At 38.3% G+C, this 27,388-nt stretch overlaps 1 protein-coding gene and 1 pseudogene across 4 annotated transcripts in view; one reads left to right on the forward strand and one right to left on the reverse strand.

Annotated features, from left to right (window-relative positions):
- TC2N (tandem C2 domains, nuclear) overlaps positions 1–26,460 on the forward strand; it is a 50,123-nt gene extending 23,663 nt beyond the window's left edge. For all 4 annotated transcript variants that reach the window (XM_054567135.1, XM_054567133.1, XM_054567131.1 and 1 more), the window contains exons 4-12: positions 7,883–8,050; positions 9,062–9,153; positions 10,517–10,592; positions 11,149–11,249; positions 11,658–11,774; positions 15,431–15,622; positions 18,124–18,238; positions 20,436–20,635; positions 25,079–26,460. In XM_054567135.1, the coding sequence (XP_054423110.1) occupies positions 7,883–8,050; positions 9,062–9,153; positions 10,517–10,592; positions 11,149–11,249; positions 11,658–11,774; positions 15,431–15,622; positions 18,124–18,238; positions 20,436–20,635; positions 25,079–25,189 (1,172 nt within the window). In that variant the 3' untranslated portion in view covers positions 25,190–26,460. The remainder of the gene's footprint in view (positions 1–7,882; positions 8,051–9,061; positions 9,154–10,516; positions 10,593–11,148; positions 11,250–11,657; positions 11,775–15,430; positions 15,623–18,123; positions 18,239–20,435; positions 20,636–25,078) is intronic.
- Positions 961–6,546, reverse strand: LOC129065787 (peptidyl-prolyl cis-trans isomerase A-like; annotated as a pseudogene).
- Positions 26,461–27,388: the final 928 nt, after the last annotated feature.

The following is a 27,388-nucleotide window of genomic DNA, read 5'->3' on the forward strand; positions in this document are numbered from 1 at the left end:
AGTGGATTGAAATATTCAGCCACAATGATTATTTTCTCTCAAAATTTTATTATGAAAAATTTCAAACATACATAAAAATTAAAAGAACTTAACAGTGAATACCTATACATGCGATCTGCCCAGAAAAAGTCCAGCCATTGTTAATATAACCAGAATGTTTTGTGTGACACCGATGTAACCTGGCAGCCAAGGAGAGTGGACTGGAATGCACATGCATGAACAATGATGACTTCACTGTACTAGTCAGTGGAGGTTGTAGACGCCGTTGAGTGAGCATGTGTCCTGTGTGGCTGTCACATTTAAAACAACTGAGCAAGGAGAGCAGCGAATCTGCATCAGATTTTGTGTTAAGCTAGAACATTCCTCTGTGGAAACTCTTAAGAGGATTCAGAAGGCCACAGCTGTGGGCAACTGGTGATTAGCAGCTTCATCACAACAACGCCCCCCACTGATGCATCACAGCTCATGCACATTTTCTCAAGACTAAAATCACCTTTGAAAGGGAAGAGATTTCAGACCATTGATGAAATTCAGGCAACTACAACAGGGCAGCTGATGGTGATTGAGAGAACTGTGTGAGGTCCCAAGGTGCCTGCTTTGAAGGCAACTGAGGAGTCATTGTCCTGTGTACAATGTTTCTTGTATCTTGTATCTTCTTCAGTAAATGTTTCTCCATTTTTCATAGCACATGGCCGGATACTTTCTGGATGGACCTCTTATTTATCTACCACATAGATCCTTACATTTACATTTTTTTGTTGTTTAGTTTTTATTTCATAATCATAAACTTAATCTGCAGTCCAGCTAGAGTTGGAAGGGGTAAGGAAACATGGAGCCCGATGAACTGCGGCAAAAGCGCGAAGATTATAGAACATTCCAAGCAGGTGGGGGTGAAGGGGTGCTCTCTTGAGCTACAGAAGGAATGGTCTGGTGGTTAAGATAAAACACAAGTCAAATGTATTAGCGTTGTCCACAGTCGGTAATGGTGATCGTGCTGGTCTTGCCGTTCCTGGACCCACAGCGCTCCATGGCTGTCACAACGTCCACGCCGTCCTTGCCCTGGCCCAAGACCACATGCTTGCCATCCAGCCACTCGGTCTTGGCAGTGCAGATGAAAACCTGGGAACTGTTTGTCTTGGGTCCAGCATTTGCCATGGACAAGATGCCAGGACCTGTGTGCTTCAGGATGAAATTTTCATCATCAAATTTCTCCCCATAGATGGATTTGCTGCCTGTACCGTTGTGGCGTGTGAAGTCACCCCCGATCCCAGCACATCAATCCCAGAATAATTCGGTGAAAGCAGAAACCTTTATAACCAAATCCTTTCTCCCCCGTGCTCAGAGCACGAAAGTTTTCTGCTGTCTTTGGAACTTTGCCTGCAAACAGCTTGAAGGAGACGCGGCCCAAGGGCTTGCCATCAGCAGCAATATCGAAGAACACGGTGGGGTTGACCACGGCTGGGCACGGGAAAAACCAAGGTGGCAGCGGCGTCTGCCAGGCCTACATTTACTATACTTCTCACATACCTATCCGTCTACCCATTTCACTGTGTATTATTAATCCATTTTGTGGGGGAGAATGCATGTTAGTAAATTGTGGACATCAGTAGACTTCCCTCTAAATATTTAAGCACATAGATCATTTACTAGCGTTCAGTATCTGTTTAGTCTTCTTTCAACATACACTTTACATGCAATGAGCTGCCCAAGTTTTAAGTGTGTAATTTTCAAGTTTTGCCAAATGCATATACATATACCAGTGTCATCAAAATTCCTATCAAGATGTAGAATATTTCTTCAAATATTTTTTTCTTCCCCATCCTTTCTATTTTCTTCTGGGGTCCAACTACATGTATGTAGGACCTTCTGGTATTGTTTTATGTATCTCTGAGACTTTTTTTTTCCAATCTTTTTTTTCCTCTCTGTTCTTAAGATTAGATCATACTGATCTATTTTCAAATTTATTGTCTCTTTACTTTGTTATCTCCATCCAGCTGTTAAGCCCATCCAGTGAATTTTATATTTTAGACATTATAATTTTTAGCTGTAGAATTTACATTTGGTTCTTTTCTATAGTTTCTGTCTTTGCTGTTGTGTTGTTTTTTTTTTATTGTGAGCCTATTTTCTTTTATGTCTTTGAGCTTTAACATCTTTCTTATTTTTTAAAAGATTTTATTTATTTATTTTTAGAGAGAGGGGAAGGGAGGGAGAAGGAGAGGAAGAGAAACGTTGGATTTTTGCCTCTTGTATGTGCACTGACAAGGGATTGAACCTGCAACCAAGGCGTGTACACTGGCCAGGAATTGAACTGGCTGCCTTGCAGTTTGCTGGATGATGCCCAGCCAACTGAGCCACACTGGTCAGGGCCGAGCTTTAACATCTTTGTCTACAAAATCTAACGTCTAGGTCATCTAGATTTGGAATCTGTGTATTGTCTTTTTTTTTTTTTTTTTTTTTTGAGAATGGGTCACATTCTTCTGTTTCTTTGTGTTTGGGGGTAACTTTGGATTATATTCTGGACGTTGGATATTGTAGAGGCTCTAGAATCTGTTTTATTACTCAGGGTGTTTTTCTCTTTTTTTCTTTTCATTTTTCAGCAGACAACTTAGGTTGGACTCTGCAACTTGGTAGTGGGAGCTCTTACCTCAGCTTAGTTTTATTATCCTTAGTTGGAGTTTCTCCCACACACGTGTGGTTCAGGGATCAGCTAGGTATTCAAGCAGACTTTATTCGCATAGTTTGGGGTTTTCTCCTTTCCAAGATTCCCACCTTCCTTTCTAGCCGCTGTGATCACTCTGAACTTTGCCTTCTGGTTCTTCAGGCCAAAAAGACTGGATTTTCTATTGCCGTTTTATCCGCCCTGCTCAGTGCCAACTTTGGCCTGCCCTTTAGGCTAAACGTTATTAAAAACAAATAACTAACTTTGTGCTATTCCCTTTTTTCCAAGAGTAAGATCCTGTCCAGGTTCTGCAGTTGTTCACTCCCCAGTGCCTTTCGGGGGGTTTTAGTCTGTTAGTTTTGTTTCGGTTTTGGTCTAGAGTTCAGTGTTGTTATCTATAGGAGAGTAGGGCCTGGTGGGAGTGATTTTTTTATGAAACAAAGGAGAAAAAAAATGAACCCTGGGCTTTGTTTTTCGTATGTCAGTAGTGTCTCTAAAAGATAGTGTTTAAAGCTCTGGCTCACAGGATACCGTGATTAATTGGTTTTTCTCTTTCTCTCATACTTGTTTAACAACACTGGGATTAAACCATATAAACAGTCTTGTAATTTGTTTTACTCACATCATATATTCTGAACATGTTTTCAAATTCATTGCTTTTTAATGGCTCCATAGGATTAAATTATATGGGTGAACCACAATTTATTTAATAAATGACCAATTTTTAGACATATAGGGTATTTTATTTTGTTTTATTTTTTTTATAATCAGAAAATAAGTGAAAAATACCTACCTGGCAATATGTGATAGTTTTTCATTGTATCACTAGAAAAATTACTTTTTGAGTTGAGTAAGTAGGAAATTTGTTTATACTTAAAGTATAGCCTCATTAAGGCTGTCTTGAAGCCATCTGATTTTTAGCATATTGGAGAGAGAATTACTTTATATAACTATAGTCAAGAAGGCATTCTTGGTACCTAATTACAGAAGTAAAATATGTGTAAGGTGTATGCGTACCTGCCTCTGTTAGTGATGGGCTGATAAGAAGATTTAGAAAGGAAGATAGAGCAGACCAATATCAATAATGACTAAAGTTATGTTTCAAATATTTGAAATTTGTTTTTGTTGCATTGCTTACTGGATGATGAGTCTGCTTATAGCTGTAGCTTTCTGCTTTGATAACGGACAGATTCTGCCATTAACATTTTACTGTGCTTGCTTTATCACCTATCTACCTATCCATCGGACAATGCATATTAATACTGAAATTTTAAATAGGGCTTTTGAGAGGTATAGACAATTATGTTACTTTACATTTAATTTTACACCACCGTGGTTCTCTAAATTGGGTGAATTTCCTCTTTAACTTAAAAAATGATATCACTGTGTGCTCTTTGAGGGGAAAATTGGAATTCTGTAGTGGCTTACTTATAAAGGAAAAATGAAATCAGAATATTCTTTTTTAGGTATAGCCTATAAAGGAAGTGAGTCATTTTTAGTGCTACTACTCTTGACAGTGCTATTCTTGTTACCATAAACAGACTTTCGTAGCAGTGCTCGTGCGCTGGATGATCCAAGTGTTAGCTTGCAGGGGCGCAGGCTCTGTATAAGGCCCTCTGGCAGCATCTTTTCCTGTGGCGCCCCTCCGACTATGGACTGTGCTTGGATTGTACTCGTAGTTTTTTGAACCAGAATGAGGATAAAATCTCACCTCATATTTTTTCTTATGTAAACTCAGTGTGAAACTACCTGTTTTATTGTTTAGCATAGTTCAAAAAATACTAGTTTATACTGTTGGTTCCATTTAAATGGTACAAAAAGAATTAAAACATGGTAATAATTTAAATATTTTAAAAAACTTTATATATTATTTCCAGTGTGTTTTGAAAAAAATTGATCTAAACATAAAACATGATCTTCTGGTCAAGATGGAGGTGTAGGTTACCTCCACAGCAAAAATTACAACTAGGCTACAAAACAAGTATCACCCAGATTCATCAGAAAGTTGAACTGTATGGAAGTCTGACAACCGAGGGTTTAAAGAAGCCACATTCTCCCGGCAGGTAGGAGGGGCAGAGAGGCGGACGGGCGTGGAGATGCGGAGCGGTGCAGAGAGGCAGCAGCACGGGTGGCTCCACATCCAAGTGTAGCAGATAAAAATAGGGAAACATACCACAGAAGCAAGTGATTCCAGCCCCAGACCAGACCGTCCAGCCCAGGGTTCCGATGCAAGGATGATAAATCCCCATAACTTCCGACTGTAAAAACCAGTGGGGGTTGGGGTGGCGGGAGGAACTGCAGGATTCTCAGGAAACTCCTCGCAAAGGGCCCCCAAAGGAGTCAGGACTTGACGCAGACCCACCCCCTCTGGGATTCAGCATTAGGGCAACAGCTGGAAGGGCACAAGTGACGAATGGGGAGAAAATGAAGTGACTGGGAACGGGGAGAGTGCCAGGAGACAGCCTTCTTCTGGGCAAATCTCCAGAGGCCTGGCTGCGGCATTGTCCCCTCTTCGAGCCCTCCCCTACACTGAGCCAAAAAGTGGTGAATGCATTGCCCTGCCCTGACAATTAGCTAAGCCTCTACCCCTTACAATTTACAGATGCCTTTTCTACAGTAGGCCATACTACTAAGGCAGCGAGTCAAAGTAACTCTACCTAATACACAGAAACAAACACAGGGAGGCTGCCAAATTGAGGAGACAAAGAAATACGGCCCAATTGAAAGAACAGGAGAAATCTCCAGAGAAAGAACTAAACGAAATGGAGATAAGAAACCTATCAGATGCAGAGTTCGAAACACTGGTTATCAGGATGCTCAAAGAACTCCCTGGGTACTGCAACCGCATAAAAAAGACCCAGGCAGAAATGAAGGTTGCATTAAGTGAAATAAAGAAAAATCTATAGGAGACCATCAGCAGGGGGGATGAAACTGAGAATCAAATCAATGATTTGGGACATAAGGAAGAAATAAGCCTTCAAAAGAACAGCAAAAAGAAAAAAGATTTTTTAAAAATGAGCATAGAAAATGAGCATAGAATTGCTGGGACATCTCCAAATGTACCAACATCCTAATCATAGGGGTGCCAGAAGGAGATAGGGAGAACAAGAAACTGAAAACTTATTTGAAAAAATAACAAAAGAAAACTTCCCTAATTTGGTGAAGGAAATAGACATACAAGTCCAGGAAGCACAGAGGGTCCCAAACAAGGTGGACCCAAAGAGGACCACACCAAGACACATCATAATTAAAATGTCAAAGGTTAAAGATAAAGAGAGAATCTTAAAAGCAGCAAGAGAAAAGCAGATAGTTACCTACAAAGGAGTTCCCATAAGACTGTTAACTGATTTCTCAAAAGAAACTTTGCAGGCTAGAAGGACTGGTAAGAAGTATTCAAAGTGATGAAAAGCAGGGACCTACAGCCAAGATTGCTCTACCCAGCAAAGTTATCATTTAGAATTCAAGAGCAGATAAAGTGCTTCCCAGACAACGTAAAACTAAAGGAGTTCATCATCACCAAAATATTCTTATATGAAATGTTAAAGGGAACTATATGAGAAAAAGAAGACCAAAACTATGAACATTAAAATGGCAACAAATTCACAACTATCAACAACTGAATGTAAAAAACAAACTAAGCAAACAAAGCAGGACAGGAACAGAACCATAGATATGGAGATCATTTGGAGGGTCATCAGCAGAGAGGGGGAAGGGGGAGAAGGAGGGGAAAGGAACACCATCAAGAAGCATAATTGCTAGGTACAAAATAGACAGGGGGATGTTAAGAACAGGATAGGAAAGGGAGTAGCCAAAGTACTTATGTGCATGACCCATGGACATGAACTAATTGCTGGAGGGGGAGATTGCTGGAAAGAACCTACGTGCATGACCTATAGACATGAAGTAAGGGAGGGATTACCAGATGGGGGGAGCAAAAGGGGAAAACTTGGGACAACCGTAATAGCATAATCAATAAAATATTAAAAAGTGAAAAAATAAATACAAAACATATAGGAAAAAAACAAAGAAATGTATAGCTCAGTGATCTATTTCAAAGCAAACCATGGTGTGCAGTCACCATCAGTCGAGGGAGCATAACCAGCAACCCCAGAGCTCCCATCACCCCCCTTGTCAGTCACTTTAGAGTAATCAGTGTCCCAGTTGTTACACTCGCGACTTTCTTGCTTTTCTCCCTCTCCCAGCTGAGTATATATTCCTAAATGTTATGGTTTAGTGTCATTTTTGTCTTCAAACCTTTATATAAATGAAATTACATGTTCAGTATTTGTTCTTTTGTTTATGGGTAGCTTCCATTCATTTTCATACCTGTACAGAGTGTATCTATTTATTGTATTCCATTTGGATGACATACGGTAGTGGTTCTGTAGAGCACACTGTAATGTGTTTTATGTAATAAGTATATGCTATAGTTCATCTGTCTTACTGTTGATGCGACACTTGAGTTTTTCCCAGTTTTTGGCCATTATGGATAATGATGCTTGTGAACATTCTTGTACTTGTCTCTTGGTGCAAAGATGCAAGCATTTCACTTGTGTGTATGTCCCAGAATGGGATTTTTGGGTCGTAGAGTATAAATATATTTAGCTTTAGTAGAAATTAGCAAAGTGTCTTCCACAATGATCATATCAGTTGGCATTTTCATCAGCAGAGTATGACAGTTCATATTGCTCTCCTTTTCTTGTCAGCTCTTGCTATTGTCAGGCTTTTTAATTTCAGTTGTGGTGAGCATGTAGTAGTGTCTTATTAGAGGTTTAATTTACATTTCTCTCATTGACCAATGAGATTGAGCATGTGGTCAGTTTTTGTAAATGTTCTGGTCTTCATGAAAAAGAGTACACTGCCAAAAAGAGACAGTCTTTTTACTTAGATGTTTTTTTGTGTAAGGAGAAAAATAAAAGGAAACTCGGGTCACAAAATACAGAATTGTCCACAACATTTTGGAATGTGTGCTTAGGGGCAAAGAAAAATGTCAGCAGTTCACCAGACTGCCTCAGGAGCAGGCTTCTTGGCTGATGCCTGGCAGGATACCCTACGCAGTTAGAGCTAGGTAACTGTGTGCTTATCTAGGTATCAAATGCATGTGAGTTAGTATTGAATATTATGCGAGACAAACATTTTTTTCCTTTGCCCTCAATGCTCCAACTACTGGCTAATAACTTCAAGAAAATGATGTCGTAAAACCTGAGAAACATTTGTTTTCAGGATCTGCCAGAGCATCTTTTGGAGATCGAAAGGCAGAACTTTCTGGCTCATTCCATCCTGGACCCAGTTATGACGTCTATAACCCGTTCTATGTGAATCAGCGCGTTTCACCAGATTTGAGCCGGCGCTTTCCTCCTTGTTTAGAAGCGACAAGATTATATGGATCAGGTTTGAATTTTTTTTAATCTTTTTCCTCTTTGTGTGTGTGTGTGTGTTTTCAGAGTTCAGCTTTTTATTGAACGTGTACAAAAGAGGTTTAGTCAAAAAGACCAAAGCCTTTCAGGCTCCTCAGATTCTTCTTTCTTCGTTTCCACTTCTCACCAAGGGCAGCAGTGGCGGCTCTTTGTGCTTCTCTTTTAGCAAATGTATAAGTCAAATGAAATCTAAGGCCCTGAAAGAGTTGAGTCTTACTATGGAAAACTACTTACAAATTAAAAAAAAGACAGGCTTCAGAGGTGATGTGATAAACAACATGACTTCTTTGTGGTATTCTATCTAATATAAAAATGGAAAGATTAATAAGTTATGTGTGTGAGTGAGTTCTAAATCCATTTTATTTATCCTTTCTTGGAAGAAGTTTTATTTACAGATTACTTTGGATATATTTTATATATCATTTATCCATTCACCAATTCCACAACAGATAACTAGCCTTTTCGTTTTCTGTGCTCTATTCTGTGAAAATGATAAATTTAGAAACTCATGATATGATTAGAAATGTAAACAGAGAAAATAGAAAACACCTAAATGATTTTAGAACAGAAATTTCTTGGTTTCATATTTGAAACTGCATCGGTTATAGTCTATCTTGTGTATATCTGATTCACAAAATTCTCATTGTTCTTTAGGTCTGTATGTATGTATGTCTATACATATATATGTTGCTATGTATGTATAGACATACATATATTGCTGCCTCAGCCCTGAATTCAGGATGAGGTACTAAAAATAAAGATTTATTTAAATATGTGCAGAGTTCCATTCCTTAAGGATCTTACAGTTTAGGAGGGAAACTAGAAATACAGGATCACATAGGATTTGGTAGTGATTTATTAAAAATAAGTGCTCATTAAATAGTTGAATTGCATTTAGTACAGAGGACTTACTTCTTCTTAGATTATTCTTCTGTTTCTTCTTCTTTACTGTAAAAATAAGTAATTTATTCATGTCCCTTTGTAGCTTGTGACTTAAGGACCAACAAACTCCCTGGTTCTTCCGGGCTAAGCAAGTCCATGTTCGATCTTACAAGCTCATCGCAGAAGTTCACCCAGGTATATCATGTATATCAATTTAATTATATCTGGTCATTTATTTTCAAACTGAAAACTCAGAAACCTATGAATTTCATTAGGAACAACATGTTTTACATCTTTTGGAGATGTGTCTATTTTAATATCTCTTCAGATAACACTTGACATTTCCCATGGGCATTACTTTAGGAGGCTTTCAACAGAATACAAAAAGGCAGTAGTTTTTATTTTGATTTTTTAGGAATCTTACATCTTTCAGTTGGTACACACTCAGACACTAGGAATTTAAAATGGTATATAATTAAAAGTGCTTATTGATTTCACTTTCTTTAATGAACATAACTGTAGTTAATAAAAATTAGTGTTTCTATTGAGATGTAGAAGTTTAATTATTCACAGTGTTAATGTTAACCCTGTCCTATTTCTCAAAATGAATTGAGAATTTTTAATATTTAAAAGTATTTCTTTTTATAATGTAAGCAAACTGTTATTATTTAAAAAATAGAAAGTAGACCTCAGCAAAAGTAAAAAGACAACCCTCCTGTATTCCTAAAACCGAGAGTAAAAGCACTGTGCAAATATTATCTATATATACTTGTAGACTTTTTTTCAAGTGAATATATAGACATATACTTTATTAATATGGGAATATATTCTAAATAATCCTTAACAATCCCAATTGAGTTATTTTTGCAGACTTAATTCTTTATAGCACCAGTTCTTTACCATGCATTGGAACTGTGTGAAGAGCTTGTTAAAATACAGGATGCCAGACCCCGCCCCCTGAACTTTTGAGTTAGTAGCTCTGCAGTGGGGCCTGACTTTGTGTTTCTAGTAGTTACCCAGGTGATGCTGGTACTCCTGGTCTAGAGAAACCATGCTTTAGGAACTTCTGTTTTACAGGTTTTTAGGTAGCAGGGCACTTCTGAATACATTCTGATTTTCATTAGTACTTTTAAATATGAAACATAAGCCATAATCTCTTCATCCTTATTATAAAACCAAACCAAACAACAAAGGCTTTTCATAGATTATATAGTAAGATATTTAAGATTTTCCTGATAACACACACGTCTCTTTTCTTCTTTTTTATCTAAAAGTGGAAAATTAAAAAAAATTATTATATATTGCTTTGTCATTCCACTTATGGATGCATTCATTTGTTGCTTCTTATATGTGCCCTGACTGGGGATTGAACCTGCAACCTTGGCATATTGGGATGACACTCTAACCAACTGAGTTCCCCGGCCAGGGCAAAAATGGGAAATTTTTATCAGTAGCCGTCAAAATGGTTAGCATGCAGTTTGGTAGTAGGGTAGGTATTATTTCAGAATCCTCAAGGTTGGATACACAGTTCCTGACTAAAGAAGAATTTTATTTGTAGAGACATGATTCACTGTCCAGTGTGCCCAGTAGCTCTTCGTCGAGGAAGAATTCTCAGGGGAGTAACAGAAGCTTGGGTAAGGAATCAAGTGTCCTGTTTTTATATTCTTAAGGGAATTATTTTTACCCAGTAGTAATTTGAAAGTATATATGATAAAGTGAAAGAAATTCTAGATCATTATGTCTATGTTGGCAGTGTTATCTGCTTACGAATATACACATCAGATGGTCCTCTTTTTAGTGGTCAGGCATGAATGTGTCTTTTTAAAAAGTGAAGCAGTTAAATATCTTTTGTTGGTTGTTTTAAAGTATATTAGTGAAGGAACTTCCTGAAGCATTCAGTATGAAGGCCCTATCAACGTTATTTGGTAAGGTTTTTCTTAGTTCAAACTTAAACTTCTCAGGTTATAATTGGGTTAACTTTTTAAGCCATGCATTACTTTTTATAGCGTATCTTCCCTCCAGCAGGTCAGTGAAACACCAGAGTGTGATATTTGTCTTATTAAATTGTCAACTTTAAAGAATAATTGTAGCACTTTTCAGCTTTACCCTTAAAATCAGATTGTATCAAAACTTAATTGGGTTAGAAGGATTGTATAGCATTTCAAACATCTTTGTCCTTTTACAATTCAGATACTATCACTCTATCAGGAGACGAAGGAGACTGTGGGAGATTGAACGTGAAGGTGTTTTACAATTCTTCCGCAGAGCAGATCTGGATCACAGTGTTGCAGGTAAATCCTTAGAGTGAACACCAATATTTCTTACAAAATTCAGTATTTAGACATGACATAAGCGTATACTGCTGCTGTCTTCTGGGGAACGGGTCATTCCCTTCTTTGGAATTTAGGGTTCTATAGTATTTTGTAGAAAACAGTACTTAATAAAGAATCTAAAGAAAATAAATTAGTAGGTATGATCAAAGTGTTTGATTTTTTTCACCTCAAGAAGGAAATGGATGTGATATCTAGAACATTAAATGTCCAGTATTTTAATGTGGATGAAACAGGAGGTCTCAGTAGGCTAAAGTTTACTTTTACAGTTTGTATCTAAAGTCATTAACTCAAGAAATGCATAATATATTTGTATTTTCAGTATTTTTGTATTTGTAAGATTCAAGCTGTATTTAAAATCTTTTTTAGTGCAAAGATTTAAGTTGGCCCTCCAGCTGTGGCGATACTCCTGCCGTTTCTGTAAAAGGAGTACTGACTTTGCCCAAACCAGTGCATTTCAGATCTTCAGCCAAGGAAGCCTCCAGCGTAAGTGGCTCTCTGCGTTTGAATTCTCTTGATGTTTTTCTCGTATTTGTCACTTTAACCCATGTGAAGAATTGGAATAAGAAAGTGTTTTATTTTGGGGAAAACTATAGGTTATGTACCCCTTGCTTTTTAAGGACAATTTTGAGCCTGAAAAGTATTTACTATTTCTCTGTCCAATAATAAAGTGCATTTAAAAAGAAAATTTTAATCACTAAAGTATATAGAAGATAAACAATCGATAAGAAAACTCTTTATTTTTCTCTTATGAGAGGAAAATAAATGTCTCTTATTTTTATCCTCTTTCTCCCCATCCCATATGGCTTTGAGAAATAATTGCATGATTGTAATTAATTACTTTTAAATACTTCTCATTATTATAATTAGGAGATTTATGATCCTGATTTGGTTTTGTAGGCTCTAGATTTCACATTAACTTAAATATATATTTTTGTCTTCTGATATGGGTTGAAAGTGTAGTGTTTCTCCATGCAAATGAAAGGTATTTTCTACAAAAATATATCATTTAAAATTAAGGTAATTCAAATGATTAATAAATGTGGAATTACATATTGTTTTTATTGTCAATCTTCCTATCTTCCTTTTTTTTAAAATTAAAATCAGATGAAATTTTTTAAGTACTGTAGTAAATAAAGCATTCTGAAAATTATTTTAATGCTAATACATATCAAAACCTTAAACTGTTAGTATTTATACTTTTTAAATATAGTTATTCTACTATATAGTTAAATATTTTAATCTGTTCCATGCAAATAATTATATATAAAAGTATATAAAAAAATATATATATACAGAGTAGGCAAAAGTAGGTGTATAGTTTTTTGTATGAAAAAAGACATGCAGGTTATGATTGTTACAAAAGCTTTGTTGACTCAGGAGAATGCCAGAGCGGCACAGCGCAGTTAGGTGCGACCTTGTCCGCGCTCAGATTGCCAGCCCCCATTGTTTATGCCTTCCGTAGCCTGCCTGCGGTTCTCAAGGATACTTCGGCACAGAGTTCTTCATTGTCATCAGTTTGTTGACATGCTTCTCCTTTGTTACCTAAAAGATAAATCATAAGGATATGAAATAAAAAGAAATAACAAAAATGCAAATAAATAATATAATTATACATAAATAATAATATAAAAGTAAACTCTATGTTTTGCATACTCACAACTGTAAACCTACTTTTTCCCATCCCTGTCTATTACGTGAGGGGGTGATGTGTGTGTAGCGGGGGCGGGCGGGGGGGAGTCTGTCCAGAAAGTATCCAGCTGTGCAATGTGAAAATGGGAAAGACATTTATTGAAGAAGATACAAGATAGAAGAAACATTGTACGTAGGGTAATGATGCATCAGTCCCCTTCCCAGTAGGCACTGTGGGACCTCACAGAGTTCTCCCAATTGCCATCAGCTGCTCCATCGTATTTTCCTGAATCTCATTGATGGTCTGAAATCTCTTCCCTTTCAAAGGTGATTTTAGTCTTGGGAAAAGCCAGAAGTTGCAGGGCACCAAATTTGAGCTATTGGGAGGCTGAGTCACCTGGGTGATTTGATGTTTCACCAAAAAACTCTTCATGACATGGGATGCATCAGTGGAGACGTTGTCATGATGAAGCTGCCAGTCACCAGTTACCCAGAGCTGCGGCCTTTTGAGTCATCTGAATGGTTTCCACAGAGGAATGTTCAAGCTTAATGCAAAATTGGATGTAGACTTGATGCCGCACTCACTGTCATTTGGAGTGCAATGGCCACACAGCACACATGCTTACTCAAAGGCGTCTCCCACCCCCCACCAGCTGCTACAGTGAAGTCATCATTGTTCACACGAGTGCATTCCGAGCCACTCTCCTTGGCTGCCAGGTTACATTGACGTCCTGCAAACCATTCTTGTTATATTAACAATGGCTGGGCTTTTTTCCAAACAGACCTCATGTATATAGTATTCTTGACAATTTGTTCATAGTAGGAAAGTTGGACAACATCTAAATGTCTCCTGTAGGGGAACAATTGCGAAAACCCATGGAATACCATGGGTATCAGTTTCCTAGCGTTTTTGTAACTAAGTACCGCAGACTAGACTTAGAACAACAGAAATGGATCTCTCACATCTTTTGGAGGAAGCCTGGAATTAGGATTTCAGCAGCATTGGTTGAAGGATCCTCCTTTGCTGAAGGAGGATCTGCTTCGCACCTCTCTGCTAGCTTCTGGCGGTGGCCAGCGACCCTCGGCGTCCCTTGGCTTCACCCTCATCTCGGCCTCCCTCCTCACAGGACGTTCTCCCGGTCTCTGTGTGTCTTCACAAGGCCGTTTTCTCTACTCCAGCAGGCCCTCGTCTTAACCTCACTAATTACATCTTCAGTGACCCTATTTCCAAATAAGGTCACATTCCAAGTTCCTCGGGGTTAGGACATCAACGTTTTTAGGCCGGGGCGGGGGGGGGATTCAGTGTATTTTTTGGAGGGGTGACGCAATTGAATCCGTAACACCATGTGACAGAATACTGGAAAGCATTTAAAAAATGTATAGAAAGTGTTTTCAAGGATGTGGGAAAATGTTCTTAATAAGCGAGAAGACAAATCAAAATTGATGTCTATATAGTAGGATATCACATTATGAAAACATGCAGTATAGAAAATCTAAATGGAAATAAGTGCTATCTCTGGTTGTAATGCTGACACTTAGTTAACAATTTCATATGTTGATTTTTCAAAGAAAACTAAGTTAACTTGGGAAAGGTTGGGGGGAAAAGAAAGCGTAAGTCCTTGGTGACTCTCAGAAGCACGGTTCTGACTGCACAGAGATAAAAAGCCACAGTGAAAGAGAACATTCAGGCGCAGCGTCTAAGCTCTGGATATTAGTTGCCCGCTATCTTGCTTTTCCAAAAGGCAGAAAAAGAAAGAAAGAAAAAATAGCTTTTCAAAAGGATCTAGTAAAGATGGAAAGAAGGGTGTGTGTAGCAAAGAATAGTCTAGTGTCAAGAAGATCTTAGCCCGTGGTAAACCAGGGTTTAAAAATATTAAAAGTAACAAAAAGAACATCTGAAAATATTTCGAGCATGGAAAACATGGACTTCCCTTGTGGTTTGGATGCCTATGTGAGAAGGTGGAACTTTATACTCATGTTTTCCTTTGTTTTCTCTCTCAAGGAGATTGGTGGAGAAATTGAGGCCCAAGATAGATGGGAAGAGCATTAGACAAAGAATCACTCCTTTCAAGAAATAACTCAAGTCTTGTAACCTGAACAAATAGATTTGGAGTACTGAGAGAGCTCGCCTGAGATTCCTAAATCACTCCTATTTACTGGTGAAGAATTGTAAATAGCAGAAAAGATGCCCCAGAACCAAAAATGGAAAATAGCCTAATTTTCAGAAAGGGGAAAAGCTATATATACTTGGTGTTGATATTGACCTGAATTCCTGATTAACTAATTAATAGGATGATTTGTGAAATTAAGAAAGGCAATACCAGGATAAATTCTGGAAAAGCAAGCTAAGGCCATTCTCATTCATTTACATTAAAAATTTATTATTATTGTAAAAAATCAGAGCCACCTTTCCTGGATTATAAAATGTCATTCTTATTTATCTCGTATTGGCATACCATTCTTTTTTCAGTCCTTTAATTTATGTATTTTGTATTTTCTTTTTTTTTTAGACTATTGAATTTATGGAAACTTTTGTATTTGCTATTAAACTCCAAAGTCTGCAAACTGCAAGGCTTGTGTTTAAGATTCAAACCCAGACCCCCAGGAAAAAAACCATTGGGGAGTGCTCGCTGTCACTCAGGGCTCTCAGCACACAGGAAGTCGATTACTCTTTGGATATAATGCCACCTTCAAAGATGTCTGTAAGTAATAGTAGTCTGTAAATAACCCTGGACTATGGATAATTTTAAATTATTAATTTTTTATAGTTTCTTTTAGTAGATGATAACTTAGGAAAAGCAGGAAAGAATCATGAACTGTAAACGTCACCAGAAACTACCTTCCAATAGATTAAGAAAGTTGTTTTTAATCATGAATCAGCCATATATCTGTCCATGAATTGGGTATAAAAGAAGTCCTTTCCTCTGGAATGTAAATAATGTTTATCATCACCCAAGGACAGCTTGTTGATTTTAGAGAGAGGGGAAGAGAAGGAGAGGGAGCGGGAAAGAAGCATCGGTATGAGAGAGAAACATTGATTGGTTTGCCTCTCATATGTGCCCCAAGTGGGGAACAAAGCACAGCCTGGGTATTGTCCTGACCAGGAATGGAACCCGCAGCCTTTCGGGTCACCGGTTCACCACACGATGCTGCAGCCCGCTGAGCCGCGCCAGCCCGGGCGCAGCCGGTAGCTTTTGTAAAGACCTTCATTAGCCACAGTGTTGATTTATTTTTGAGACCTGGTGTTTTGCTTGTCTCAGCGAGCCACCTGAACATTTAAATTGTTTAGAAATTCCTGATAACTTAATTATATAGTTTCTACGTAGGGATAATGTTTATAGAAATCAGCCATAAGCTTTTATAAGGTCAAAGCTTATGGGATTTTAAATTTACATAGGATTTATATTTTACCTACTTTTCAAAAATATTTAAGATGACTTGAAGTGGCCCTGAACCCTGGACACACATTAGAATCACCAAGGGAACTGTAAAAAAAAAGCCCACTCCTCAACCAACTAAATCAGAGTATTTGGGGGGCATAGGACCAGAGGCGTCCGTAAGTTTCAAAAGCTCTGCAGGTGATTCTAACATGTAGCCTGGCTTGAGAATCACTGCATTTGGTGGAAAGTAAGTATTAAAAACTTTTTAAAAATGGATTACTGTAATTGATCGAGAAGAGTTGAAATTTCTTGATTTCTCTATTCCTTGTCCATTGTTTTCTGCCTCCGTCCCCCAGTGTTTTTTTATAGTGTTTATTGCAACTCAGAATTATGCAAGTTAACTTGTTTTAAACAAAACAAGGCCTGAGCTTTCATCTTTCGTATTTTGCTGGGCTCTTAACAAGGTGAGGAGGGCCTGTCATGTTCTCGCATTGAATGTTTGTGTGTAGATCGATAGAAAGAATAAATGACGAGTGAAAATGTGCCAGTTAGGTTATTTTCTGTTAAAATATAGCAAATTTGTTTTATAGCTGGGAGCAGTTTGTCACTGGCATCTTTGAAACTAGCTTAGTAGATAATAATCTGCAAACATCCTTTACAGAAGGCACAAGTATTTAAATGGAGAATTCATCTATTAGAACGGAAATTCATCGCTCTAGACTTTATATAGGGCACTTTAACCTCAGCAGTTGATTTTATGCTTTTAAGTGAATCACTTTGCACTGTCTCTTCTTGATTTCTTACGGCATAACCAATTTTAAAACTCAGTATCATGTTTTAAGAGAATGCCCAAGATTCAGTCAATGGAATGTACCTAGAAAAGTTCTTTTTTAGTAAGACAAGAGCCAGTTATTGGGACTGCCAGACGATTATCAAATATAAATGACTCTCCATAAAGTGTCACTTAGCTGGGCTGTGGCCTTTCCTCAACCGGGATTAGCAAAGACTTTTGTGTCTGCCTGTGCTGAGCCCTATGCGATCTCTTAACATTATGTTCTCGCTTTGTCCCCATACTTACTCTTTTCAACACATGAAGAGTAATGTTTGTGTGTTTGGACAACTTTATGTTTCTCTTTTATTTTTCACTCCAAGGACTTTGGAATCCATGTAAGCAGGCTGGCTTGTGTTCCCTTTCACAGACATATTACCAGCTTTCCTCTGCTGTTAGTCAGCAGTACTGAGCAGCACATTTTTACTTTCCCCCACCTTTTCTATGTCTCTTTCTTTTTATTGTTTGCCTCAGGTTTTCCTTGACCTTTTCCTTATTATTTACTGCCTCATAATTTTCACTAGGTTCCTTCTTGCCAGCTCTCTTCTTTGGCTTGCTCGCATTCAGCATGGTAATTCAGCTCCCAATCCACAAATCTGTCCATTGTCTGTGGTCTCTGATTTTGGTAGCACCTACTCTGGTTCCTAAATTTAGAAAAAATAATGATGATTCTCAGTTATTACGTTTTCAAATAATATTTCCTATGTTCTCAAAAAATAATTCAAATGATTACATTTAAGTGTTTTGAAAGTTTGCTTGCTCTTTTAGTGTTTATTGCACTGACATTTGCCCTAGTAAAACTGCTTACGCATTAAGTTTGTTTTTAATTTGAATTGTCTTTTGGTCTCCCTGATTTTGAAGAATCCGTATGTAGCTGTATGCCAGTAAAAAGCAGTGATCTCAGAATTTGTAATCTAAGCTGTTTATTTTTGAATTTTTGAAATATCTCAAAACTTTATTCTTAATTACTGAATGATGCTTTTTGGATATGCAGGTTTGCCATGCAGAACTTGAACTGGGGACTTGTTTCCAAGCGGTAAATAGCAGGATTCAGTTGCAGATTCTCGAGGCACAGTACCTTCCAAGCTCATCAACACCTCTGACTTTGAGTAAGTACATCAGTGGTTCAAAGTGAAATCTAAAGAAAATATTAGTAAAAGATAGTTTTTTCTACACTTATGGAGATTAAAATTTTAATAACTTTTATTATTCAACTCAAGTACTTATCTTTTAACTTAAAATCACTTCATTGGACTTCACATTTTAGCCATGGTGTCTGCCCGAATCCACTGGTCTGTTGATTCTTCTCCAGTCGTGATGTCTCTGCATTTGAGGCTGTTCCTTATTCGGCTCACTGGTAGCTGTAGGTTGAGTGGCCACAGAGCTATCAGACATGTTTTATCAGCCTCATAAGTTATCCTGAGCCCGTTGCTGGATACTCTGCTAACAAGAAACTTAATTTCAAAAAATCAAATATCAAACCCAACCCTTGAAAGGCTTCCCCCCCGCCCCCGCTCCTAGCGCTTTGGGCACAGCCAGGGGTTCTGATGATTTGGCTGCGCAGGCCTGGGTCACATGGCCGCCCCTAGAGCTGGAGGTCGAGGTCAGCTCTGCCTGCGGGGCCGAGGGTGTGGTAAGAGCGCTCCTGTCAGAAGGGGATCTTTGGAGCTGACAGAAGTAATGGACGTCCAGTATCACTAATGAGACCGCAAATAAATACAACTCAGCATTCAATTCACAGAGCTAGGCAGGCAGCCAACACGAAGGAAAGAAGTAAGGAAATAAAGCCAGAATTGAAGTTGATAAGTATTGAGGCAACAACAAAGGACAATAAGTAAAACTGAAAGTTTTTTCTTTGAAAAGATCATTAAAATAGACAAACTAAACCTATGATAGGCCGGATCAAGCAAAAAATAAAGAGAACATGAACAAGGATGAGGAAAAAAATTTTCAAATTCAGAAGATTTAATAATAAAGAAGAAAATGCCATTTATAGCCACCAATGCATTTGAAATCTATTTAAAATAAATGATTTTTTTATGGGAAATTGTTCAAGCTCACTAGAGAAGAGTGAAAACCTCAATAAAACAAAATCTATATAAAAGTAGTTAACTTCTAATAAAAGCACAAGGCCAAGATGATTTTACTGGCAGATTCTACCAACCTTAAGGAACATGTAATTCCTATATTATATAAGCTGTTCCAAAGCGTGAAGAAAGATGGAAAAAGTTATTTTATGGGGTTAGCATATTCTTTATGTCAAAACAGAAAGGATAGTAAATACATGCAAAAATACCTATAGACTACCGTCCCTTAGGTAGACAGATGGAAAAATCATAAAAAATAAGCAAAAAAAGTCCAACTTGGCATTAAAACAGTAAATTACCAGGACTACAAAATGTTAATTCTAGGAAACAGGAACAACAGTAGAAATCTACGGATGTAATTTATTACATTAACCGGTGTCTTTCTTAAATCAGAACTGCTAGTCAGGATGACCAGTGACCTCTGTTTTATGACCCTAACGGCCAGTCTCGGTCCTCACTTTGCGGCTCCCCGCTTTCTTGCCGCCCCAGCAGCCTCAGCCCCACCCGGTGGCTACCCCGTTAGTCAGACTGCACTTCTGCCTCACCTGCGGGCACCGTGTGCTGGTCGTGGGCTGGGGAGTCCGCTTAGGTGAAAGCCATATAAACCCAAGTTTCACCCCGTGCAGTTCCCATCTTCCAAGAGCCAACTTTCCTCCAATTTCTTTTCTGTTTTTGGTCAGTCTGTAGTGTCTGAAGTAACTATTCTTTATATTTTCCCCAGAGTTTATTTTTGGTATCTATGGAAACATTAGTTTGTAGAAGCTCTTCTACCATTACTAGAAGCTCTACATCTCAAATTTATTTAAAGAGTAGATTTTCTCAAGTGAGCCTATGTTTAACTTGTGGAGTCTCGAGCACAGAATTCACCTATATGAAACTGTGGAATAAGTCCCTCCAGCTGTCCAGAAAAGTTGGTGCCTCTCTTTTGTGTGACCCTTTACAATGTACACACCTTGCTGCTCATTGTTTTCTATGCCTACAGCCCCAGTCTCCAGTGGCATTCATGTTGGAGGAAGATTAAATTCATCTGAGGTTACAGTAGTCAATTATAAAGTGTGATAAAAATTAGAAAGTTTACTAACGGTGTTTTCTGTTATGGCAGTGGCTCATCAGATCTTGAAAAGTGGCTTCTTTTTATTTTTACAACAAACATATAGATACATATCTGTATATGAGGCTTTAGAGAATATTTTATGTATCAGCATTTCTTATTTTTTAGGTTTTTTTGTGAAGGTGGCAATGTTTAGCTCAGGAGAGCTGATTTACAAGAAGAAGACACGCTTACTGAAGGCTTCCAATGGAAGAGTCAAGTGGGGGGAGACTATGATTTTTCCACTTGTACAGAATGAAAAAGAAATTGCTTTTCTCATTAAGCTTTATAGTCGAAGCTCTGTAAGAAGAAGACACTTTGTGGGCCAGGTTAGTAGGGAGTTTTTATCTTGAGTTCTTTTCTCGCACTTTTCTGCATTCGCATTTAAACAGCTGGTTAACAAAAGGAATGTAGGATAAAATTGAAGTCTGATGAAGTACAAGTCTTCAGCATCGTAAGTTAAAATTCAGTGTTGCCACAAAAATCTTTTCAGACTTTTCTGCTTAAATACAAATACATGGAATTTCTGAGCAATTGGGCTTATCCTAAAATACGTTTTTTTCCAGATAAAATTTGCATTTTTACTGAGGGAAAGTAAATCTTTTTTTGTGCTTTTTAACTTTAAAAATGGTGAGAACAATCAGCTTTTTAGGTCCTTATGAAGGAGGGACTGCTGAGCGTTCCAGTCGCGTTTCCTAAGGCTTCAGATACCCAAGATTACATTATTCTTTTTTTGTTCAATTTAAGGTTTAACTCTGTCTACTATTAACTGAATTATGTTAGATTTGAACTCATAAAAAAACATCATTTTTATAGTAGTTGCACTATTATTTAGATAGGCAATATGGGTGTCTGGATAAAAATCTATTTTAAAATTCTTAGTAGTCTGTATAAGACAACATAGTAACATTTGCCTACTTGCCAGGCCTGTAGGAACTTGTCTCCTTTTGTCCTTCCATTCTTTACTCTGAATGGATTAGTGGGAGCAATCTCTTGAGTTTTATCTTAAGTACAGTTGTTTGACTCAGATTTAAATCTCAAAATCTACATTATTGGCAAGGTGTGACTAGCAGTCTATGTGAAATTTTAAAAATGATATGTGAATTTTCAAAGATTAATATTAACTCTTTGACTTCATATATTTTACGTACAATATTTGTAAAAGACATTATAGTTTTGTTTTTCATTTTTTCTTATTCAAAAAATTTAAACTCAACAGTATACTTTTCAAAGCTATAAGGCCCACGAAGTGAATTTTGTTAAAGTTTTCCTGTTCCAAGCTTCCACTATCATGTTTGAATGGAATAGGTTTACTTCATGGATGACTTTCAGGATAACTTTTTTGGTAATTCTACCTCTTTGGTTAATATAAAGTTAAGAATAATAATTGTGGCAAGGTCCTTGCTGGTCATCTGTTCCCTGTAGCTTGTCTGGAAGCTTCTCCAGGAGCCAGCACGGCGGAGTGGCCAAGTGTGGAACCAAGGTCTCCCACTCCTGCGTCAACCAAGCACTCTGTTACCAGTTTTTATGTTGGGGTGTGTAAGGTTTTATGTGAAAGAAAAGTTCTTCAGACCATGAGATGAAGGGGAAATGTTTAAAAACCAGTGAGTGAACTGCTCAAATTTTTTTATTTAAAAGAATTAGAAACAGTCTCAGAGAAGTTAATTTCAAAGCGGCAGCACTGGTTAGTGTTAGAGCTGAGATGGGAATTCAGGGTTTTTGAGTTTTTATCCCCATTACCCCCTTAACATGTAACCATTGTGCAATCTTACCTTTGCATAATGCTTTACAGTTTTCCCAAGTTCCTTCACATCTCTTGTCTAAAGTTACATAGGTGATGAGCACCACAATATTATTTACAGTGGGTAGGGAATGACTACTTATTAGATTTCAATTAAAATTACAGTTTTACATACTGTACAAAATGCATAAAATTGCATAAATTAGATTTCTCACCAATCTAAGTTAAATCAAGATTAGTCTGAGCCAATCTTCACAAAAATGGTTTTGAGTGATTGGGATCAATTTTAAGTTGAGTTCCTAGATTTCTTCAATAAGAAAGGATACTAATTGTTTTGGGAGGAATGATTATATAATTATCTCACATTGAATTTTTAAATTGAATTGGATCATATAAAATCGTCCTCAGGCTAACTAAATAGGTTAAATGTTTCTTATGCATTTTTAAAAATTATATTTTATTGATTTTGCTATTACAGTTGTCCTGATTTTCCTCCCTGTGCCCCCCTCCACCCAGCGGCCCCCACTTTCTCAGGCAGTTTCCCTACCACCATTCATGTCCATGGGCCATGCGTATAAGTTCTTGGTCTGCTCCATCCCCTACACTGTACTTTACATCCCTATGGCTATTCTGTGACTACCTATTTGTACTTCTTAATCCCCTCACCTCCTCACCCATTTCCCCACACCCCTCTCCCATTTGGCGACCATCAAAATGTCCTCTATATCCATGATTCTGTCTCTGTTCTTCTTCTTTGCCTAGTTTGCTTTTTAGATTCAATTGTTGATAGCTTTATATTTTTTGCGATTTTATTGTTCATAGTTTTGATCCTCTTTTTCTTCAATAAGCCCCTTTAACATTTCAAGTAATAATGGTTTGATGATGATGAACTCCTTTGGTTTTTTCTTGTCTGGGAAGCTCTTTATCTCCCCTTCGATCCTAAATAATATCTTTGCTGGGTAGAGTAATCTTGCCTGTAAGTCCCCACTTTTCATGACTGAACTGCTCTTCTCTTGCTGCTTTTAAGAGTCTCTCTCTATCTTTAACATATGGCTTTTTAATTATGATGTGTCTTGGAGTGGGCCTGTTTGCATCCATCTTGTTTGGGATCCCTGTGCTTCCTGGACTTGTATGTCTATTTCTGTCACCAATTTAAGGACGTTTTCTTTCACTGTTTTTTCAAATAGATTTCCAATTTCTTGCACTGTCTCTTGTCCTTCTGGCACCCCTGTGATGCAAATGTTGGAATGCTGGAAGTTGTCTGAGAGGCTGCTTACACTGTCCTAATTTTTTTTTTATTTTTTCTTTTTGTTGTTCTGATTGGTTGTTTTTTGCTTCCTTATGTTACAAATCATTGATTTGATTCTCAGCTTCATCCACCATACTGTTGTTTCCCTGTAAATTGTTCTTTTTTCAATTAGTGTACCCTTCATTTCTGCCTGGGTCTTTTTTACGCTGCTGAGGTCCTCACTAATTTCCTTGAGCATCTTTATAACCAGTGTTTTGGACTCTGCATCTGATAGGTTGCTTATCTCCATTTTGTTTAGTTCTTTTTCTGCAGTTTGGATCTGTTCTTTTATGTGGGCCATGTTTGTCTCCTCGTTTTGGCAGCCTCCCTGTGTTTGTTTCTATGTATTAGGTAGAGCTGCTTTGACTCCGTGTCTTGGTGGTGTTGCCTAATGTGGTAGGTGTTCTGTAGGGTCCAGTGGCACAGCCTCCACTCTCACCCAAGCTGGGTACTCGAGGTGCGCCCTTTGTGTGGGTTGAGTACACCCTCCTCTTGTAGTTGAGCCTTGGTTGCTGTGGGCAGGTCAATGGGAGGGATTTACCCAGGCCAGTTGGGAGCAGGGATTGGCTGTGACCACTTACCATGTCCCTCTGTCCTCCACGGAGGATCAGCTGTACAGGGGCAGGGTGGTGGTGCTCCACCTTGGTCTGTAGCTGTCCACTGGGTGCACTGGGTGCAGCGCCCACTTGTGCTTTTTGCCCAGGGCCACCCTGCCTGAGATATGAAGCAATGTAAGATGGTTGCTACTTGCGCTGGGCTTGGAGATTCCCAGGCAAAGCCAAGCTGTGGATCTAGGTTGGCTGCCTTTAGTGCCAGGCCTGGGACTCCCTGAGGCCAGCTGTTGCTTGTTTTAGAGGATTTAGGAAGGTGTGCAGCATGCGCCAAGACCAGCCATTCATGTGGAAAAGCAGCTTGGGTGGGCCCGTAAGTTGGGTGGGGTGGAGTCACTGGGGAATCTCCAAGGTGGGTCAGACAGTGCAGGCCAGGTTGATGGAGTCTCAGACACAGCAGCAGCTTGTTAGCTCTGTGAGGGGAGTGTTTAGTAAAGGGACAATGGCCTCTGCTCGCCTTGATGCCGGACACTTCAGTTCCCCCACTGTGGCACTGGTGCCTTTCAAGTTGCTACCACAGTGCCAGAGCTCAGAGGGACTGAGTCCAGTAGACGAGTCCCTGGGTGGGTTCTTTAAAGGGAACTGCTTGGGGCTTCAGAAGTTTCTTCCATTGACTCAATCGCCACAGGTTTATGCAACCAGAGCTTGTGGGGGCTTATCTTCCTGGCACTGGAACCCTTGGTGGGGGTCCTGGTATGGGTCTGGGACTCCTTGCTCCTGAGGTGTCCCTCCTGAATTTTTATCCACCACGCGTGGGTGAGGGACCAGCCCGCTCTGCGTCTGCGCCCCTCCTACGGTCTGGATGGATGTGGTTTCATTACTTCCGTAGTTGTTAGACTTTCATTCAACTCAATTTCTGATGGTTCTGAGTGATAGTGGTTCTGCATTTTAGTTGTAATTTTGATGTGGTTGTGTGAAGAGATGAGCCATGTCCGCCTACCCTGCCATCTTCAATAGGCTAAATGTTTTCACATTGAAGTTTCATATAGAGAAATCAGACTTTTCGAATAGTGGAAAAATGTTTAATTGAATATATGTAAACCAAACTTCCAGTTGTCTTTTATCAATAAGATTAATGAACTGAACTCACCATTTCTATGTTAGGTTAAATGGTTGTACTGTTCCTTTGCAGATTTGTGTAAGCGAAGACAGTAATAACACAGAAGCAGCAAACCAGTGGAAAGAGACAGTTACAAATCCCGAAAAGGTTGTTATCCAGTGGCACAAATTAAATCCATCTTGAAGACTTCACATGTTATTTGGTGAAGAATTTGACATTCTTTTAGAAGACTTGTGATTTCAATTTGCTACCAATGAGAAGAGACAAATCAATATATTTCTCAAGTTATTTATGGAGGTCATAATTGTAGTATATAATGGACCTGTTAGAATACTGAACTTGATAAAAAGTGGTATGAATTAGATCAGATATCCAAAGTAAAGGAAATGTTTAAAAACTATTCCAAAATAGACAATAAAATAAAATGGTTGTATTATTAGGGCAACTAAATACATTTAAAGAATTAATGAGAATGTCAACCATGGGTAGTTACTGCCATATTATATTTATAGGTTATTTTCAAGCTTTACCTAGATATTCTTAATGTAGTATATCAAGTTCTCTGTTGGTACTATTACACATTTAGAAGACTTGACCACTATTTCAGTGCTAATCATTACTGATTATATCTTAACTTCACTGTTTACTTCTTGCTACATATTTTTCTCTCAGATAGCAAAAATTTCTGCTAATGAGTAGACCAAGTGCTCTGTGTTCGTGGTCTTTCATTTTCCTCCCTCTCGCCTTGTCTCCCACATGCCAGGAAATGGACGGTGACATTTTAGGCCAGAAGTACCCTTTGGCACAGCTCCAGCATGCCCTCTTCATTCTGGTTCCTCTGCTCTGTGTATCTTACTGAGATTTTTCCAAATGAACACTTAATTCCCCTTAGCCTAGACATTGCCTCCTCAAGCTATAACACGTACGTACTTCACAAGCGCTTTGCTCCTAATGACTAGAGTCTGTGGTGCGCTGGTGGTGTTGACAGGGGCTCTCTGTGCATTTTGAAATATTTTAAAAATTTTATGTATTGAATTTTAGAGAGTAAGAGGAAGGGGAGAGAGAGGGAAAGAGAAAGGAAGAAAGAGGTATCAATTTGTTGTTCTACTTACGTCTTTGTTGAGTCTTGCATGTGCCCTGACTGGGGATCGAACCCACAACCTTGACATAGCAGGGTGACACTCTAACCAACTGAGCTACCCAGCTAGGGCTGAAATACTTTTTTCGATTTGTGAAAAATGGCATATTGGTCAGTTCTCAAATGGACTTTTAAGATAAATCACCTTGTGTGGTAGTCTGTTGAATCTTTGAGACAAATGGCGACTATTTCAAATAAATTTTTAAAATAGACTTTGTTTCTGGTTCACAGCAAAGTTGAGAGGAGGGCACAGAGAGTTCCCTCATGTCCCCTCGCTCCACACAAGCACAGCCTCCCCCACTCTTAGCAGCTGCACGGAGCGGCATATTTGCTACACTGAACCTACACTGACATACACTACACTGACCTACACTGTGAACCTACACTGACATAGCAGGGTCACCTGAGAGCCATAGTTGACATGAGGGTCGCTCTTGTACATTCTGTGAGTTTTGATAAATGCATAACAACCTGTTTCACTGCTATAAAATCCTCTGCAAATGCAACTATTTTAATAGCTACCAGAAAAGTAAGTGTATTGGCTTTTAGATAATAAATAATGGATTTTATTGTTTTAAGAAATCTAGAATTTTCTTTGAGCAGTTTTTTTGTGTTCTATTATTGCTTTCAATTCCTGAATGTATTATTTGTAGTTGTGTATTTAACTCAATTTTAATTATTTTATTTAATTTTCAATATTTTTACAATATGTGTATAATGTATAATTAAAAGCTATGATTTCCTAGTTTGTTGTATATCTTAGGTAAATAAAACAATCAAAAGAAAACTTTTTCATTTAAGAGTCCTTTCAGTTAGAGGTATTGCTACAACTGAGATCCCAGATATGTTCATTAGCGTTTGCTTAAGCCTTCCTCAGGTGAAGGCGTACTGAACAGAGATCCTGGTTGTTTCTTTGAAGATTTATGTGGAAATATAAAAAGAAAATAACTCCTTACGAGGAAAACATTAGAAGCTGGTAATAAAAAAATGAGATGCTGTGCAAAAATCGCTTCCCCTTGTATTTGCGTAGGCATTTCTTGACCTTTGCTCACTAATCATGAGAAGGGAACCAAAACAACGCTGAGTGACCAGAGGAAGCCATGAGAGGGGCCTGCTGCTCGCTCATCCCTTGCTCAGCCCTCTTCCCTAACAGTGCATTTACTTAGAAGCTTTCAGGTGAATACAATTAAATATCAGCAGCCCATGTCAAAAGATAACAGCATCACTATTTGGCGTTCATTTAG

Source organism: Pteronotus mesoamericanus, unplaced genomic scaffold (genome assembly GCF_021234165.1).
Source record: "Pteronotus mesoamericanus isolate MK-2021 breed Mesoamerican mustached bat unplaced genomic scaffold, CSHL_Meso_final contig_182, whole genome shotgun sequence".
Taxonomy (NCBI): domain Eukaryota; kingdom Metazoa; phylum Chordata; class Mammalia; order Chiroptera; family Mormoopidae; genus Pteronotus; species Pteronotus mesoamericanus.